This window comes from Nuphar pumila, chromosome 7, assembly GCF_984573655.1.
Source record: "Nuphar pumila chromosome 7, dmNupPumi1.hap1.1, whole genome shotgun sequence".
Taxonomy (NCBI): domain Eukaryota; kingdom Viridiplantae; phylum Streptophyta; class Magnoliopsida; order Nymphaeales; family Nymphaeaceae; genus Nuphar; species Nuphar pumila.
In genome coordinates, this window is record NC_143255.1 from 21,255,809 (window position 1) to 21,269,890 (window position 14,082).

At 36.0% G+C, this 14,082-nt stretch overlaps 1 protein-coding gene across 2 annotated transcripts; it reads left to right on the forward strand.

Annotated features, from left to right (window-relative positions):
- Positions 1-73: 73 nt before the first annotated feature.
- LOC149831466 (chaperone protein dnaJ 15-like) lies at positions 74-13,667 on the forward strand. 2 transcript variants are annotated; one of them, XM_090012084.1, is made up of 12 exons: positions 74-267; positions 421-610; positions 1,097-1,220; positions 2,104-2,186; positions 2,276-2,387; positions 2,471-2,575; positions 4,028-4,078; positions 11,438-11,527; positions 11,616-11,724; positions 11,799-11,947; positions 12,052-12,105; positions 13,235-13,667. In XM_090012084.1, exons 2-12 carry the CDS (start codon positions 483-485, stop codon positions 13,448-13,450), a joined length of 1,221 nt encoding a protein of 406 aa, XP_089868210.1. In that variant the 5' UTR covers positions 74-267; positions 421-482; the 3' UTR covers positions 13,451-13,667. The 2 variants fall into 2 exon arrangements, with proteins under 2 accessions (XP_089868210.1, XP_089868211.1); XM_090012085.1 differs by lacking the exon at positions 4,028-4,078.
- The last annotated feature ends 415 nt before the right edge of the window (positions 13,668-14,082 follow it).

Genomic DNA, 14,082 nt, shown 5'->3' on the forward strand with positions numbered 1-14,082 from the left:
GAGAGGCGGTATAAATGCTCCTTGGGCGATTCCATAAAAAAGGAGCTCTTCTCTCTCTCTCTGTTAGGTTGAATCTCGTTCCCCAATTTTTCGATTTCTCTTCCTTCCTTCTCTCTTTCTCCGATCCGAAACCGTAATTTTTTTTAGTGCTCTAACGGGTCGCAGACTCATCGATCATCGCGTTCTCTGAGTGAAATTCGCGTGATTCGGTGAACGATTTGATCGTTTCTGCTTAATAGATATCGGAAGTTCAGTGTTTTTGCTCAGGTTCGTGTTTCGGTTTTTTCTCTTTGGTTTTTGACGGTGAAAGCTATTTAGCATCGGTTTGGCATTTGATAAGGGGGCGCGTGGGATTCGAACGCGAGACCCCTCGGTTATGATAATGCGACCTAACCATCCAGCTATCTCATTCGACCCCAGGTTTGGGCTGTTGAAGCTATGGCAGCCATGAGCTGATCGGGGGCAGCCGGTGGGGAAGAGATATGGCGCCTGCGAAAGCTGGGGGTTCGTCGGCGCCAGCCATCAGGAGGGATCCTTACGAGGTGTTGAACGTCACTAGGGACTCGTCCGATCAGGAGATCAAGTCTGCATACAGAAAATTAGCTCTCAAGTATGTAATTGGTACTTGAAATACCCGTGCTTTTGATTTTCCCTTCCACGCATGTTGCGACTGTGTCCTTGGGAATTCTCTTTCATTTTATTTGGGTTAAACGAATGGTTGTGGTATGAATTTGTTGGATGAGTCATGTGTTTTAGTTCAATGTTCGGTGCAAAGTTATGGTATCTACATCTTTTTTTTTTTGCACTTATAATTTCGGAATTTGGAACCATAATTATGTGTATGTCATCTAGGTGAGAAAGGGGGGGGGGGCGGACCCGCGCCGGGGGGAACCTCCGGACCCCCCTTCTCTCTCTCTCTCTCTCTCTCTCTCTCTCTATATATATATATATATATATATATATATATATATATATATATATATATATATTACATTTTTGCCCCTTCCGCACCCCCGCACCCAAGGTTTTTGAAAGTGCCGCACCCGCACCCATGTGACAAGTAGTCATGATGTTTCCTTTTCTTACTTGAGAATAGGTACCATCCAGATAAAAATGGAACCAATCCTGAAGCTTCAGAACTTTTCAAAGAGGTTGCTTATTCATATAGCATTTTATCTGATCCAGAGAAAAGAAGGCAATATGACAATGCTGGATTTGAGGTAAGTATCTATTTTTGGTTTAATTGGTTGCACAAGATTTCAACCAGATGTCAATTTAGTGCATAGATTCTTCAAATTTTCAATTATACTATGTTGGGCTAGTATATTGCTGAACAATTTTGAAAAATCATAGCTTTTTCAAGGGTTAATCTGTTATTTATGTCACTGTCTAGGATTAGGTTGATTATTAATAGCCTAGTTGTTATCATGCTACCTGTCACTGTGTCTCTCCAAATTTTTTTCAGGATTACCTTTTCCTAGGTCCCCCAACATGCACCACCTAACCTTTTTTTCTCATTTTATGCCTTGTAAATTCATTCCCAAACATGTTAAACTGATATATCTATCTTTTTTTTTGGTTCTACCCTAAACTTCTTTTGATATTTTGTGCGAGTTTTTGTCATACTAGGTGTCCATCTGAACATACATAGCTTAGCCATGTATTTTCTATCTTTGTGTTGCTCTATATTACCTGGATACAGACAGAAAATTGTTGACACTGGAAGCAGGTTCACAATGCTCATGTGGGCAAGATTTGTCTAAGAAGTTCTCATTATCCCCTAACTACCTGTAATGCTGTGGCATTTTTTAAAATGGTCATTTTTAGCAGTAGACATGGTCATTTTTTGGACAAAAACTATAGATTATCATTTACCAAAGACAATGACAACTTTCAAAACAAAAACATGAAGGTTATTACAGAATCAACAATCAAGATGACAAAAAGAAATAGCTGAAGTTGGGGAGATGGTGTGGACCGTGTCCAGCTGTGTTTGTGAAGTATCATGGTCTGTCTGGTGTAATAATCTAATTATATTTAATAGTACTAACCTGTTTTTTTCTTTCATTATTGATTTCTTGATGCATGTGCTCACTTTTTCAGGCATTAGAAGCTGGGAACATGGATATGGAGATTGACTTATCCAACTTAGGAACTGTAAATACAATGTTTGCAGCATTGTTCAGGTAAATTTCATTTTCAAAGATTTTGATTACCTGCAGTTGCCATTTGTAGGGTGTTTGTTGGAAATTTGTTGGTAATTGCTTTGTTTCAGCAAGTTGGGAGTGCCTATCAAGACCACTGTTTCAGCTACTGTCCTTGAGGAAGCTTTGAATGAAACCGTGACTCTTAGACCTCTTCCTCTTGGAAGTTCCTGTAATGGCAAGGTGGTTCTTATAATTAATACACAGAATAAGATAATAATATATATTTAGTCTGGTAATTTATTTTCAAATGGTTTCTGATGTAGGTAGAGAAACAGTCAGCTCATTTTTACAGTGTGATTATCAACGAAGAACAAGCTCAAGCTGGAATAGTGGTCAGAGTTGTTTCAGCTGCCCAAAGCAAATTCAAGGTGAGTTTTTCCTTTTCCAGATAAGCTCTAGGTGATATCATTAACTGTTAAAAGAAATTAATGGTCAGAAAGCATAGTAGCATACCTCTGCTTCTATGTCACATGGATATTCTGTGTTGTTTTCCGTTCTATAAAGTATTAACTCTTTATATACTAGAAATAATGGAACTTCTTGGGTATCCTCAAAAGGATTGGTTGGTTCTAGCATATGAGCAATTGCAAATCTATATTTCAATGTCTGATGCAAAGTTTCCAGTTGAGGAAGCAAGAGCGGGGTACGAGGCACTTCTAAATTTGTAAGAAGCCGGAAGCACAAAACAAATTATAAGCGAACTGAGAATCGTCTCGAAAGCGAGAAGAGAAGCAAACCAAAAGCGACCTAGGAATCAAACCGGAAGTAAACTAGGATTCAAAGGGGAAACAAAGAGGGAAGTGACCTATAATTCGAGTGGGAAGCCAATAGGAATCGAACACGAAACAAAAATGTAATTATATTTTTTTCTAGTCTATCAAAACATAAAATGCATAATCCGTACCCACCACCATTGGAATTTCAGGTATTTCACTTGTAAAATGCAAAAAAGCATGCCGTTTATTTATCACATATCAATAAATACCAGCAAAATCCAAGCTCATATTAACTACAAATCCAAGCAAAATGCACAATCACATAGCAAAATGGGAATTACATTGAGAAAAAGAGATTCAAATTTCAAATGCACACACTACAAAAAAAAGTAACACGCAAGAAAATTTCACACCCGGAGAGAGAGAGAGTACTTGATCCCCATGGTTACTGGAGCTGGAGATTGTCAAAGTCGCCGGAGCAATGTTGCAACTACCGAAGAACGAGAGGGAGACCACTCACAAACCTTAAAAACTTGAAAAACCCTCCCTTTGCCTTTTAACAATTTTTTTACGAAGGACAATTTTGCCGTTTCAAAGACATTAGCTTTTTTTTTTTGATAAAAAACAATTACGTAAGGGGAAAAATTGTCCGATCCCAAAAATACAAGGAAACATGATTCCTAAAGTTGTGAATCACGTTTCTATCAAAAGAGAAGCTCACTTCTCATTATTGGGGAAGCTCGCTTCCCATTTAAAAAAAGCGCCTAACAGTTGTGCTTCCAAAACACGTTTCAAGGAAGCTCACCTCCCCATGTATATGGGCAGTTCCGGTAACCCTGGTATTATGTAAGGATAACCTTGTTTTCAATATTTTCCTTTTTTTCTTAAATGTTTATGTGCCTATTACTCTTTATATTGTATAAGAATTATTATTGCATGTTTATTGTTACTAAGGAAAAAGGAATGCTCATTATTGGTTTATGGCTGATTGGCTGTGAAGCTGAGTTGTTATTGAATCTTTACTCAGTGGGGGCGTAGTCAGTATTGTTGGATTCTTCTTCTGCAAGTCTGTCTGCTGGTTCTGAATGTTTGATTATTTGACAGCTCCTTTATTTTGAACAAGAAGAAAGTAGGGGCTATGGCTTGGCTTTACAGGTGAATTTATTAGTAGACTGGATTCTGCTGTATTTGTAAAATAATTTTTGCTCTCTTCTCTGTTTATACACCTCTGGCGTACATGATTATAAACTTGTTCTACATCTCTTTTTATACTTCTTAATCTGTGCTTTACTGATGGAAGGGTTGTCATTATAAGTTGTTTAGTTCCTTTTTGTTGGTTTGCAATATAGCATTGTGTTTCCTTGCCCTATGTATTTTTGACTTTCTATAGGTTAACGTTGAACTGTTTTAGACTCTTCTTGAATGATTAATAGACATTATTGAATCATCATTTGTAATAACTATGTTAGTAATAAATGCACTCCTATTGTCACAAATATAATGAAAATTATTGAATCATCATTTGTAATAACTATGTTAGTAATAAATGCACTCCTATTGTCACAAATATAATGAAAATTGAATTGGCTGCAAGTGCGCTCCTATTTGTCACAAATATGGTAACTGTCCTGCTCTTGCTCTGAAACCATGCAGGGTTTGGACCTGACATGCTTTTCTACATCTTGCATTCCCATGAAATCATTTTTTTCTTAAGAAATACACGATAGTTTGAAAGTTGAAGCATACTTTTTCAGATCTAGGGTTTCTATGCTTAGTCAACATAGGAAACTCCAAATAAAGAAACAACCTTCATGTGTCTTAAAGTAATCTTGTGATATATGAGCCATGCCATATAGTCCTTTTGATGTAAGTCATTATTACTTTCAGACTTTCAGTGTACCATGTGCACATTTGTAGGTTAGTAATACATATTTGGGCATGTGATAGGCAGGTACTGAAGTGTTCCTGTCATGTTCCTGTCTATTCTGCTTTAAGTATGGGTTCTCTATCATTTCATGATAGATTCTACTCAACGAAACGGTTGTATGGTCTGGGTTATCTATTGATTCTCGAATGAAAGAAATTTAACCCCTTAAAATGAACAACAGTAGACAAATGAAACCTGCTATTATTCATTGATGTCCACAATGATATCTCATTTAAGCATGCTTATGCAACACACACATAGTAGGAAAAACAAAAAGGGAAACTTCCAATAAAACAATTGAAGTATAAATAAAATGCACTACAAAATTGTAAAATAACCAAAACAATAAAAGCAAAAGACAACAATAACTTCCAAGCACTGAATACAACTAAGAGCACTTTGGACGACTGAAGAAATGGAAAACACTTATAGTGCAGGTAGCTTCATAGGGTGTTTTCCAAATTGTGTGATTGTATCACTTCAGCATTTTCCAACAATGATTTCTTACATTGTTATAGTGTACCATTTTGGCCCCATACAGATGCATGTGCTACTCAATGAAACGGTTGTATGGTCTGGGTTATCTATTGATTCTCGAATGAAAGAAATTTAACCCCTTAAAATGAACACAACAGTAAACAAATGAAACCTGCTATTATTCATTGATATCCACAATGAGAGATCTCATTTAAGCATGCTCATGCAACACACACATAGTAGGAAAAACAAAAAGGGAAACTTCCGATAGAACAATTGAAGTATTAATAAAATGCACTACAAAAATGGTAAAATAACCAAAACAATAAAAGCAAAAGACAATAATAACTTCCAAGCGCTGAATACAACTAAGAGCACTTTGGATGACTGAAGAAATGGAAAACACCTATAGTGCAGGTAGCTTCATAGGGTATTTTCCAAATTGTGTGATTGTATCACTTCAGCATTTTCCAACAATGATTTCTTACATTGATATAGTGTACCATTTTGGCCCCATCTGCATGTGCTTGTTAAGAGAAGTATGGTTATGTATTTGTATATTGTTTATTTATTTTTATAAGTTTCATTTAGGATTTGTTATATGTTTTTTGTTTTTTTATATTTGAACATGGACAGTTTGGTCTTTTTAACTAGCTAGCCGTTGGGTCCTCCCAACGGCTAGTAGGTCTCTGTCTCCCTCTATCATGTATTTATATGGGACTTTTGGTTCATATTCCTTCATGCATTTGTTATGCATTTTATGTCAATAAAATAATTTATTTTATTTTGTGTGGCTCTTGAGAGTCTCCCCTTTGTAGGTTGTGTTGTGTTTTTGCCTTGGTAGGCATTGTCTGTGATTCTTAGAGATCTCATTACATGGTATCAGAACCATTGGGTCTTGGTGCCATGTTCTTGCAATTGTAATAAAAGCCTCCATATTTTCAAGTGATCGTGGTGCTCGTGGTGCCATTCTTGTCTGTGCATCCTTCTACCTTCATCCCTCCCTCTATTCTTTTCCCATCTCCATGGCCAAGGAGGTTGTTGTCATCATCCCCATCAAGTTTGATGGGAACAACTACAATAGGTTGGCCATGATGATGAGGCAATTCCATATTGGAAAAGAACTTTGGCACTTACTGGATTGTTCCACTGTAGAATCTTAACTCGTTCTTACCAAGAATGTGAATAGAGTGGAGGAAGCCCTAAAAGATGGTAAAAATGAGAAGGCTAATTATCGGAAAGCCTTGAAAGATTGGGAAGTGGGCCATGCTAAGGTCTTTTCATGATTCATAAATAGCATGCACCACGATCCATGTGATAACATTTTGAGCTAGTAAATGGTCGATGAAGCATGGGCCTTTCTAAAGGAATTGTACACTCTAAAGGATGCCACCTATTTGTGGAAACTTAGGGACAAGATTCATTCATGCAAGCAAGGTGACAAATCTGTCAAAGAATACTATGAAAAATTAAAAAAGATTGTAGGATGAGATAGTTAGGTATTATCCTATATGTGATATGCCTAATGATGCAAGGCAATGGCAGAAGCGTGTTCAAGAAGAATAATTCTTCTAATTTATGAAATGATTGAGACCCGAATATGAACAAGTGTGTATAACCATTATACATAGACGAGAGGCTCATGAGATTCTCACTACATGAAATATTGGCGGAAGTGTATGGAAAAACGAGGCTCAAGTCTTTTATGGAGCCAAAAGAACCCAAGGATACTGTGTTGGTCGTATCTAGGTTGGTTTCCAATATTAAGGCCTACAAACCTCCACACTTCAACAAATTACAACAGGATGGTGGTGAGAAGAAAAAAATTATCATTTTTGTAGAGAAACGGGGCACATCATATCATATTGCCCTAAGTTGAAGAAGGTGGACAAAGAGAGAGTGTCTTCGATGATGGTTCCAAAACCATTAGATCTCTTTTCTGTGATGAAATCCCAAATACAAGAACAATCACAATGGTCATAAGACACATAAAGTAGGGTAACAACACAAAGCCACATAGGGAACACACAAACCTCTAATGGGCAATACAAGGCCATACTTCACAATAACTCACAAAATACACAAGAGAGCACTCAAAAATACAAAAAAGAAATTATTCATATGAAAAATGCTCAAGAGAAGCATACAAAAAGTATGGGAGAGATCCCATATATATACAAGAAGTAGGAGGCATAAGGGCTAGTCCAACTAGTCGTTGGGCTAGTCCCAACGGCTACATGAGAAAGAAAGAAAAAAATAAAAAAAAGATAAAAGTATAAAATTGTCCCTAATGGGCATATCCTATTGCATCAATGAAAGACAAAAATGCCCCTAGAGGGCATGACCTATTACATATATAAACAAAAAATAAAAAATATATAAACTATACAATTAACATTCTCTTTGTATCAATTGGTGGAAGCTCTTCAACCAATACTCAAAACTTCATCCACCACCATCGGTGCTGTGGTCTCCACCTCTTCCCCTTACGGTATGAATTCTTGACTCTTGGATTCAGGAGCATCTTTCTATATAACCCCAATGTTGATATTCTTTTCGATTGTCACATCATTTTGTCCCCACGACTGATGAAACTTTACACATAAAAGGCATATGGAACATTGATAAAACTCTTAAAAATTCATTTTTTTTTGTTTCAAATGCTAGGCATATTCTAAAACTAACTTTAAACCTTTTTGTTTCTCAAATTTGTGACCATGGGTGTCATGTTTCTGACTGAGCAACACCATAGAGAAGGAAGCCTCTACTACATGGACTTTATTGAATTATCCAATTTTTTTTGTAATATTGCAAAACATAGTGATTATGAACTTTGGCATAAATGTTTAGGTCATCCTTGTGTATCCAAAGTCCCATATTTTCTTTGTTTGAAATTTTTTATAATGACGAAAATCTTAATTGTATTGATTGCATACTTGGAAAAATGAAATCTCTTACTTTTGTTAAACATAATTTTATTTCTTCCCAGTCTTTTGAATTGCTGCACTCGAATGTTTGGGGTCCCACTCCTATTGTCTCAAAGGGTGGTTTCTCTTATTATATTGTATTTGTGAATGATTTTTCTAGATATATTTAGATTTATTTTGTTAGACATAAGTCAAAATCTCTTCATTATTTTAAATGTTTTCATGCTATGATAAAAAATCATTTTAATTCTGGCATATCTATTTTTTAACCTGATTTAGGGGAAAAATATATTTCAAATGATTTAAAAAATTACCTTGATTTAAATGGTATTTCTCATCAAAGCTCGTCCTAAAATGCCTGAACAAAATGGTTTAGCAAACCAAAAACATAGACATATTATAAAAAATTGTTAGAACCTTTTTGATCTTAAACAATGTTCCAAAGTATTTGTGGGTTGAGGCTGCCCTCACAACTATTTATCTAATAAATCGAATGCCATCCTCTTTAAAAAATATCACCCTTGAAAAACTTTTTGATGTTCAACAAGACTATAGTAGGTTAAGATTTTTTTGTTGTAAATGTTTTGTTTTAAATGAAAGAAGATAAAAACTCTCATTAAAAGTCGTTCCTTGTGTTTTTATTTTTTATGTTGAGAATAAAAAAGGATCTAGGTGTTATGATGTTAAAAATAACAAATTATATGTTTTAAGAAATGTTTATTTTGTGGAAAAGGAGCCAAACGAGTTAACCTTCGACGAAGTTCACTTCACCCTATGTTGATCATGCCAATCCTTATATTTATTCTGTGATTCATAACACTCTCAATGGAACCTACACCTTTTTTTTTGTTTGGTAGGAAGGAGCTAAGACCAAATTGGAGAGTAGCATGGCAATGTTGTAAGGATTTGTTAAAGAGTTTAATGACATGAATATTTATCAACAATAATTATGAACATTTTGACTCTAATATGTCTAAGAAAGATAATGAATATTCATTTCTTTTGGATTTATTGCCTAAAGAAAATGTTGATAATTACCAATTTGGAACCTCTAATAATTGCCAATGATGACCATAATGAGAATGTCATTTTCGAAGTTGAATCTCCTATCCTCACTTATTCTAGAATAAGCACTTGGAACCAACCTAGTGCTTTATAAAGATTCACTTAGAACAAGATGAAACTTTCAACCTTAGGAGATCTACTAGAATTTCAAGACTTGATAAATTTGTATCTTATGAGTCTTTCTCTCCTCAACATAGGACATGTTTAGCCCACATATATTTCTACTTTGAACCCAAGACTTGTAGTCAAACTAAAAATCTTCTGGAGTGGGTCAAAGTCATGAAAATTGAGCTGGAACCTTTAAAAAGATTCAAGACTTGGGATATTGTGACATTACCAAATGAGAAAAAACCAATATAATGTAGATGGATATATAAGGTCAAAACCAAAATTGATGGGACATTAGAAAGAGACAAAGCCAAATTAGCTGCCAAGAGATTTATTTAAGAATACATAATAGACTATGAGAAAACCTTTGCCCCTATAACAAGAATGACCATTGTTAGGACTCTCATAGCTCTAGCTTTCATTAGAGGTTGACCTACATATCAAATGGATGTAAAAAATGCCTTTTAAATGAAGTTTTGAAAGAAAAAGTCTATATGGGTCCGCCTCTAGGTCTTGAGGCTTTAGCTGGATACAATTTTTATTTAAAAAAAACTTTGTATGGTTTAAAACAAACTTCTAAAGCTTGGTACTTTATTTGTTAAGACATCTGATGCATGAATCATCATTCTACTTTTGTATGTAGATGACATGATCATCACCGATAGAGACAAATAAAGAGTTAATCATATTAAAAATATTTTAAAAATAATTTTGAAATGACTGATCTTGGATTTCTTACATATTTTATTGGTATTGTGGTCACATACTCACCTTGTGGGTATTTATTGACCTAAACGAAATTTGCAACTGAGATTATTGATAGGTTTGAAATTACTGATGAGAAAAGAGTCGACACTCTAAAAGTGATTAATGAAAAAATAAAAATTGATGATAGAACGCATCTAGAGGAGCCCATACTGTACAGTCAGAAGATTGGAGTTCTCACATACTTATCTATCAACACTCGCCAACTACTGTGCATATAAGTATTATTATAAGAATAATTAGATATATTCAAAAAACTGCTCTCAAAGGCCTTTTCTTATCTTCCTCCTCTCTTGATTTAGTTGCATACTCTCTGATTCAGATCGGGGAGATCCTAATGATCGTCACTCAACTACTAGTTTTGTATGTTTTTAAGTGACTTGCTTGTCGTGAAAGTGCAAAAAAATAGAAAGTTTCTTTTTCATTAATGGAAGCTGAGTACTAAGTTATGACTACATCGTTGAGACGATTGTTTGAAGATATGGGGGTACATCTCATGACATCATCAAAGCTTTGCTGTGATAAGCATCATTTACATTGTTGACAACCATACTTTTCATGAGAGGACTAAGTATATTGAGATTAATTGCCTCTATGTTTGAGAAGAGTATTTGAAGTTGATCATATCATTACCTTACGTAACCTTTGAATATCAATTGGCGGACTTCTTCACCAAGGCGCTTCCTTCTCTTAGATTCTGTTTTCTCCTTGACAAACTTTCGGTGATCTCACCGTAAGTTTAAGGGAGAAATTCTAAGAGATGTGTGTATATATATATATATATTTTATAGATTGTATTTAGGATTTGTTTTGTATTTTTTGTTTTTTACATATAACTATGGGCAGTTTGGTCCTTTTTGACTAGCTAGTTGTTGGAGCCTCCCAACAGCTAGTAGGTCTCTCTCCTTTCTCTCTATCATGTATTTATATGAGACTTTGGTCCCTAGTCCTTCATGCATTTGTTATGCATTTTATGTCAATAAAATAATTTATTTATATCGTCTGCATGCCTTTATGCCTCTTGAGAGCCTCTCCTTTATGGTTTGTGTTGTGTTTTTCCCCTAGTAGGCAGTCTTTGATTCTTGGAGGTCTCATTACATGCAAGTCCACCCACACTATCTCTCTGTCTCATGAAATGGCGCAAGCACAAAAGACTGATAACAGGACTCACATTGTTGGCCATTTCCTAGGATGGTGAGCTTAGCAAATTAAACTGTGACTTATAGACTTTTGCCATATATGCAGGAAGATAGTGAGAAAACTGTAAAGGTGACATCTGCAGGGATGTATTTTTTGCATTTTCAGGTCTATCGACTAGATTCAACACTGAATGCGGTATGTGTAGGTCCTTCATTGCTTACAGTTTTGTGGTATTTCAGTCTAGCTTCTGGAAGAGATGTATAGACGTTCTGTGCTTATGCAGTTAGCTATGGCTAAAGATTCTCAAGCTGCATTTTTTAAACGATTGGAAGGCTTCCAACCATGTGAAGTTTCTGAACTAAAAGCAGGCACCCACATATTTGCTGTTTATGGTCTGTATTTCTTTGCTCAAATTATTTGGAAGCCATGGAGCTGTTTTGTATAATTACCAACTCTTTAATGTTAGGTGATAATTTTTTCAAGGCTGCATCCTATACTATTGAGGCTCTCTGTGCAAAGTCATATGAATATACAACAGAAAAGCTAAAGGAGATTGAGGCCCAAATTTTAGCAAAAAGAACTGAGCTGCGGCTGTTTGAGGCAGAATACAGAAAGGTTATTCTTATACTTTCTTTTTTCCCCCCATTCCGCTTCCTTCTCTCCATCCTATGACTAAAACACAAGCTTGTGTCAACTTTTTCTTAATGGTTCCTGTGTAGGCTTTGGCACGTTTTCAAGAAGCAACAAACAAATGCAACCAGGAGAAGCAAAATGTACTTTTTTCCCTACTATATATTTTCATATCTGTCACTATTTTTTAAGGGTGTCCACTTGTACATACAAGTTTTTTGCTGCCCTCTCTTGTTTTAGAGATTATGTTTGATAGCCTTCTAAGTCCCAGTTTCTGTGCAAGTGTAATTGATTTACCTAACACAGCAAGTAGCCCAGTGTTTAATACTTTGTTTGAGTTGTGAAGAAAAATGGCCTCAGTTAAAACACACTGGAATCCTTCATATTTTGGGCACTGGGATGCTCCTATAGTGAGTGAATATTCTGAACATAGTAAAAATGTTCTATGAATAATTGGGATAGGCTTGGACCTGGGTTGCAAATCTATTCATTAAGTTTTCTTTCTAAATGGGCCTATTTGGCGTAACTTGCTAAGGTTGATGCTATTGCTGTTTTTCAGAATTAAAACTGGGAGACATGCTTTATAACACTAGTTTGCATGATAGATCTATGCGTGTTATTTGTAGAACAAGCTGCTATGTCACCTGAGTACCGGTGCCGGGTACGGGTAAGGTGGGTACGACACGGCAATTCCAAAAATGTGGGCACGGGGACCTGACTATATATATATATATATTAAATATCACATAAATATAAAATAAATTCAAAATAAACTGAATATAATCTAAATATATATGTTATATCTAAAATAAATATTATATACTGAAAATATAAAGTTATAAACTGAAAATATAATTATAAATTGTAAAGTAAATACAAACTTGTATGTACGGAGCATAGAATGGTGTGTCCGGGTGTCGACGTCTGTCAATGGGGGGATACGTGCCTCAACATGGATACGAAGGGCAAAATGGAGTGTCCAGGTACCATAGCCAAACTGGGAATTGCTATCCTTATTATTTGAACTCCCTTGTGGGTGTGCCTGTGTTCTTGGGGCTGTGGGGTGTCTATGCATGTGTGCATGGGCATGTGTGAGTTTGCATGTGTGTGTGCCTTGCATCTTCTCTCCCCTGAGTTGCTGATCTGTTGGTCTAGCTGGTAAGTTTCTTAATCTTTTCTATATTTTCTGAACCTTGTCGATGACAATACTGGTTCTTTTTTGGTCTTAATGCACGTAGCAAGATGCTTATCTAGCAATTCTATTTCATGCAGGTTGACGAGATGTTGAAACAAAGAGATGACATCCACTCATCCTTCACCACAGTCCGTACAACAAGCACTATTGCCGAGGGCAGTAGTAATGGCAAGACATCTTGCGAGGACTCTAAATCTCAAAGCCCTGTTGATGAAAGTGGCTCTGAGGGGAAGGAGAGGAACACCAGGAAGAGGTGGTTTGCATTTGGAGGCTCAAGCAAAAAAACAGGGTAAGATGGAAGAGTTCACACCTGAATAAGAGTATATTTATCAAAGAATGAACTACTAGAAGAAATGTCAGATTTCATTTATAGTATAATTTTTGCTCTTCCTTGAATGGGAAATGTATAATTCTTTTTGATTCCCTCATTGGAGGGTAGTTGTATCCTACAATGTGGCGCTAGCATTGATTCTAGCAGTATATGCGCAAAGTTCTATTGATTTTTGTACCTTTTGGACCCTTCGATCTTACTTACAATTGATTTAAAAAAGGTCCGCTTGTATAGCTGTTTCTGTGTTAGAACTTGCTATGTCACAACTTGCTGTGGTTACTGCTAAGAGTGGACGTCAGAGGCTAGACTGGACTCATTAAAATCATATTTGCATTCCCCAGGACACCCATAGCCTGTCAGTTACCAGGTCTGTTGACCATTTCTCTTTTCCTATGTCTGTGCGTGTCCATTATCATTAGCAAATGGGAGAAGGGCAGGTGCAGTGCTGATCTCCATGATAAACCTCGAGTCAAATTGAGAGATGATTGTGGTATATGTGGCCTCATCTGTCAACAAAAGATAATTGTCCCTGTTATTCGGCTGTCAAGGCACAATCTGTCTCATGTAAAGATGTTATCTGGACCAGTGATTTAG

Excerpts from the sequence above, each read along its gene's own strand:
- LOC149831466 (XM_090012084.1), top strand. The coding sequence starts at position 483 with ATGGCGCCTGCGAAAGCTGGGGGTTCGTCGGCGCCAGCCATCAGGAGG. Across the intron at positions 1,221-2,103 it reads ATGACAATGCTGGATTTGAG|GCATTAGAAGCTGGGAACAT; the intron begins GTAAGTATCTAT and ends TCACTTTTTCAG. Across the intron at positions 11,948-12,051 it reads TTGAGGCAGAATACAGAAAG|GCTTTGGCACGTTTTCAAGA; the intron begins GTTATTCTTATA and ends GTTCCTGTGTAG.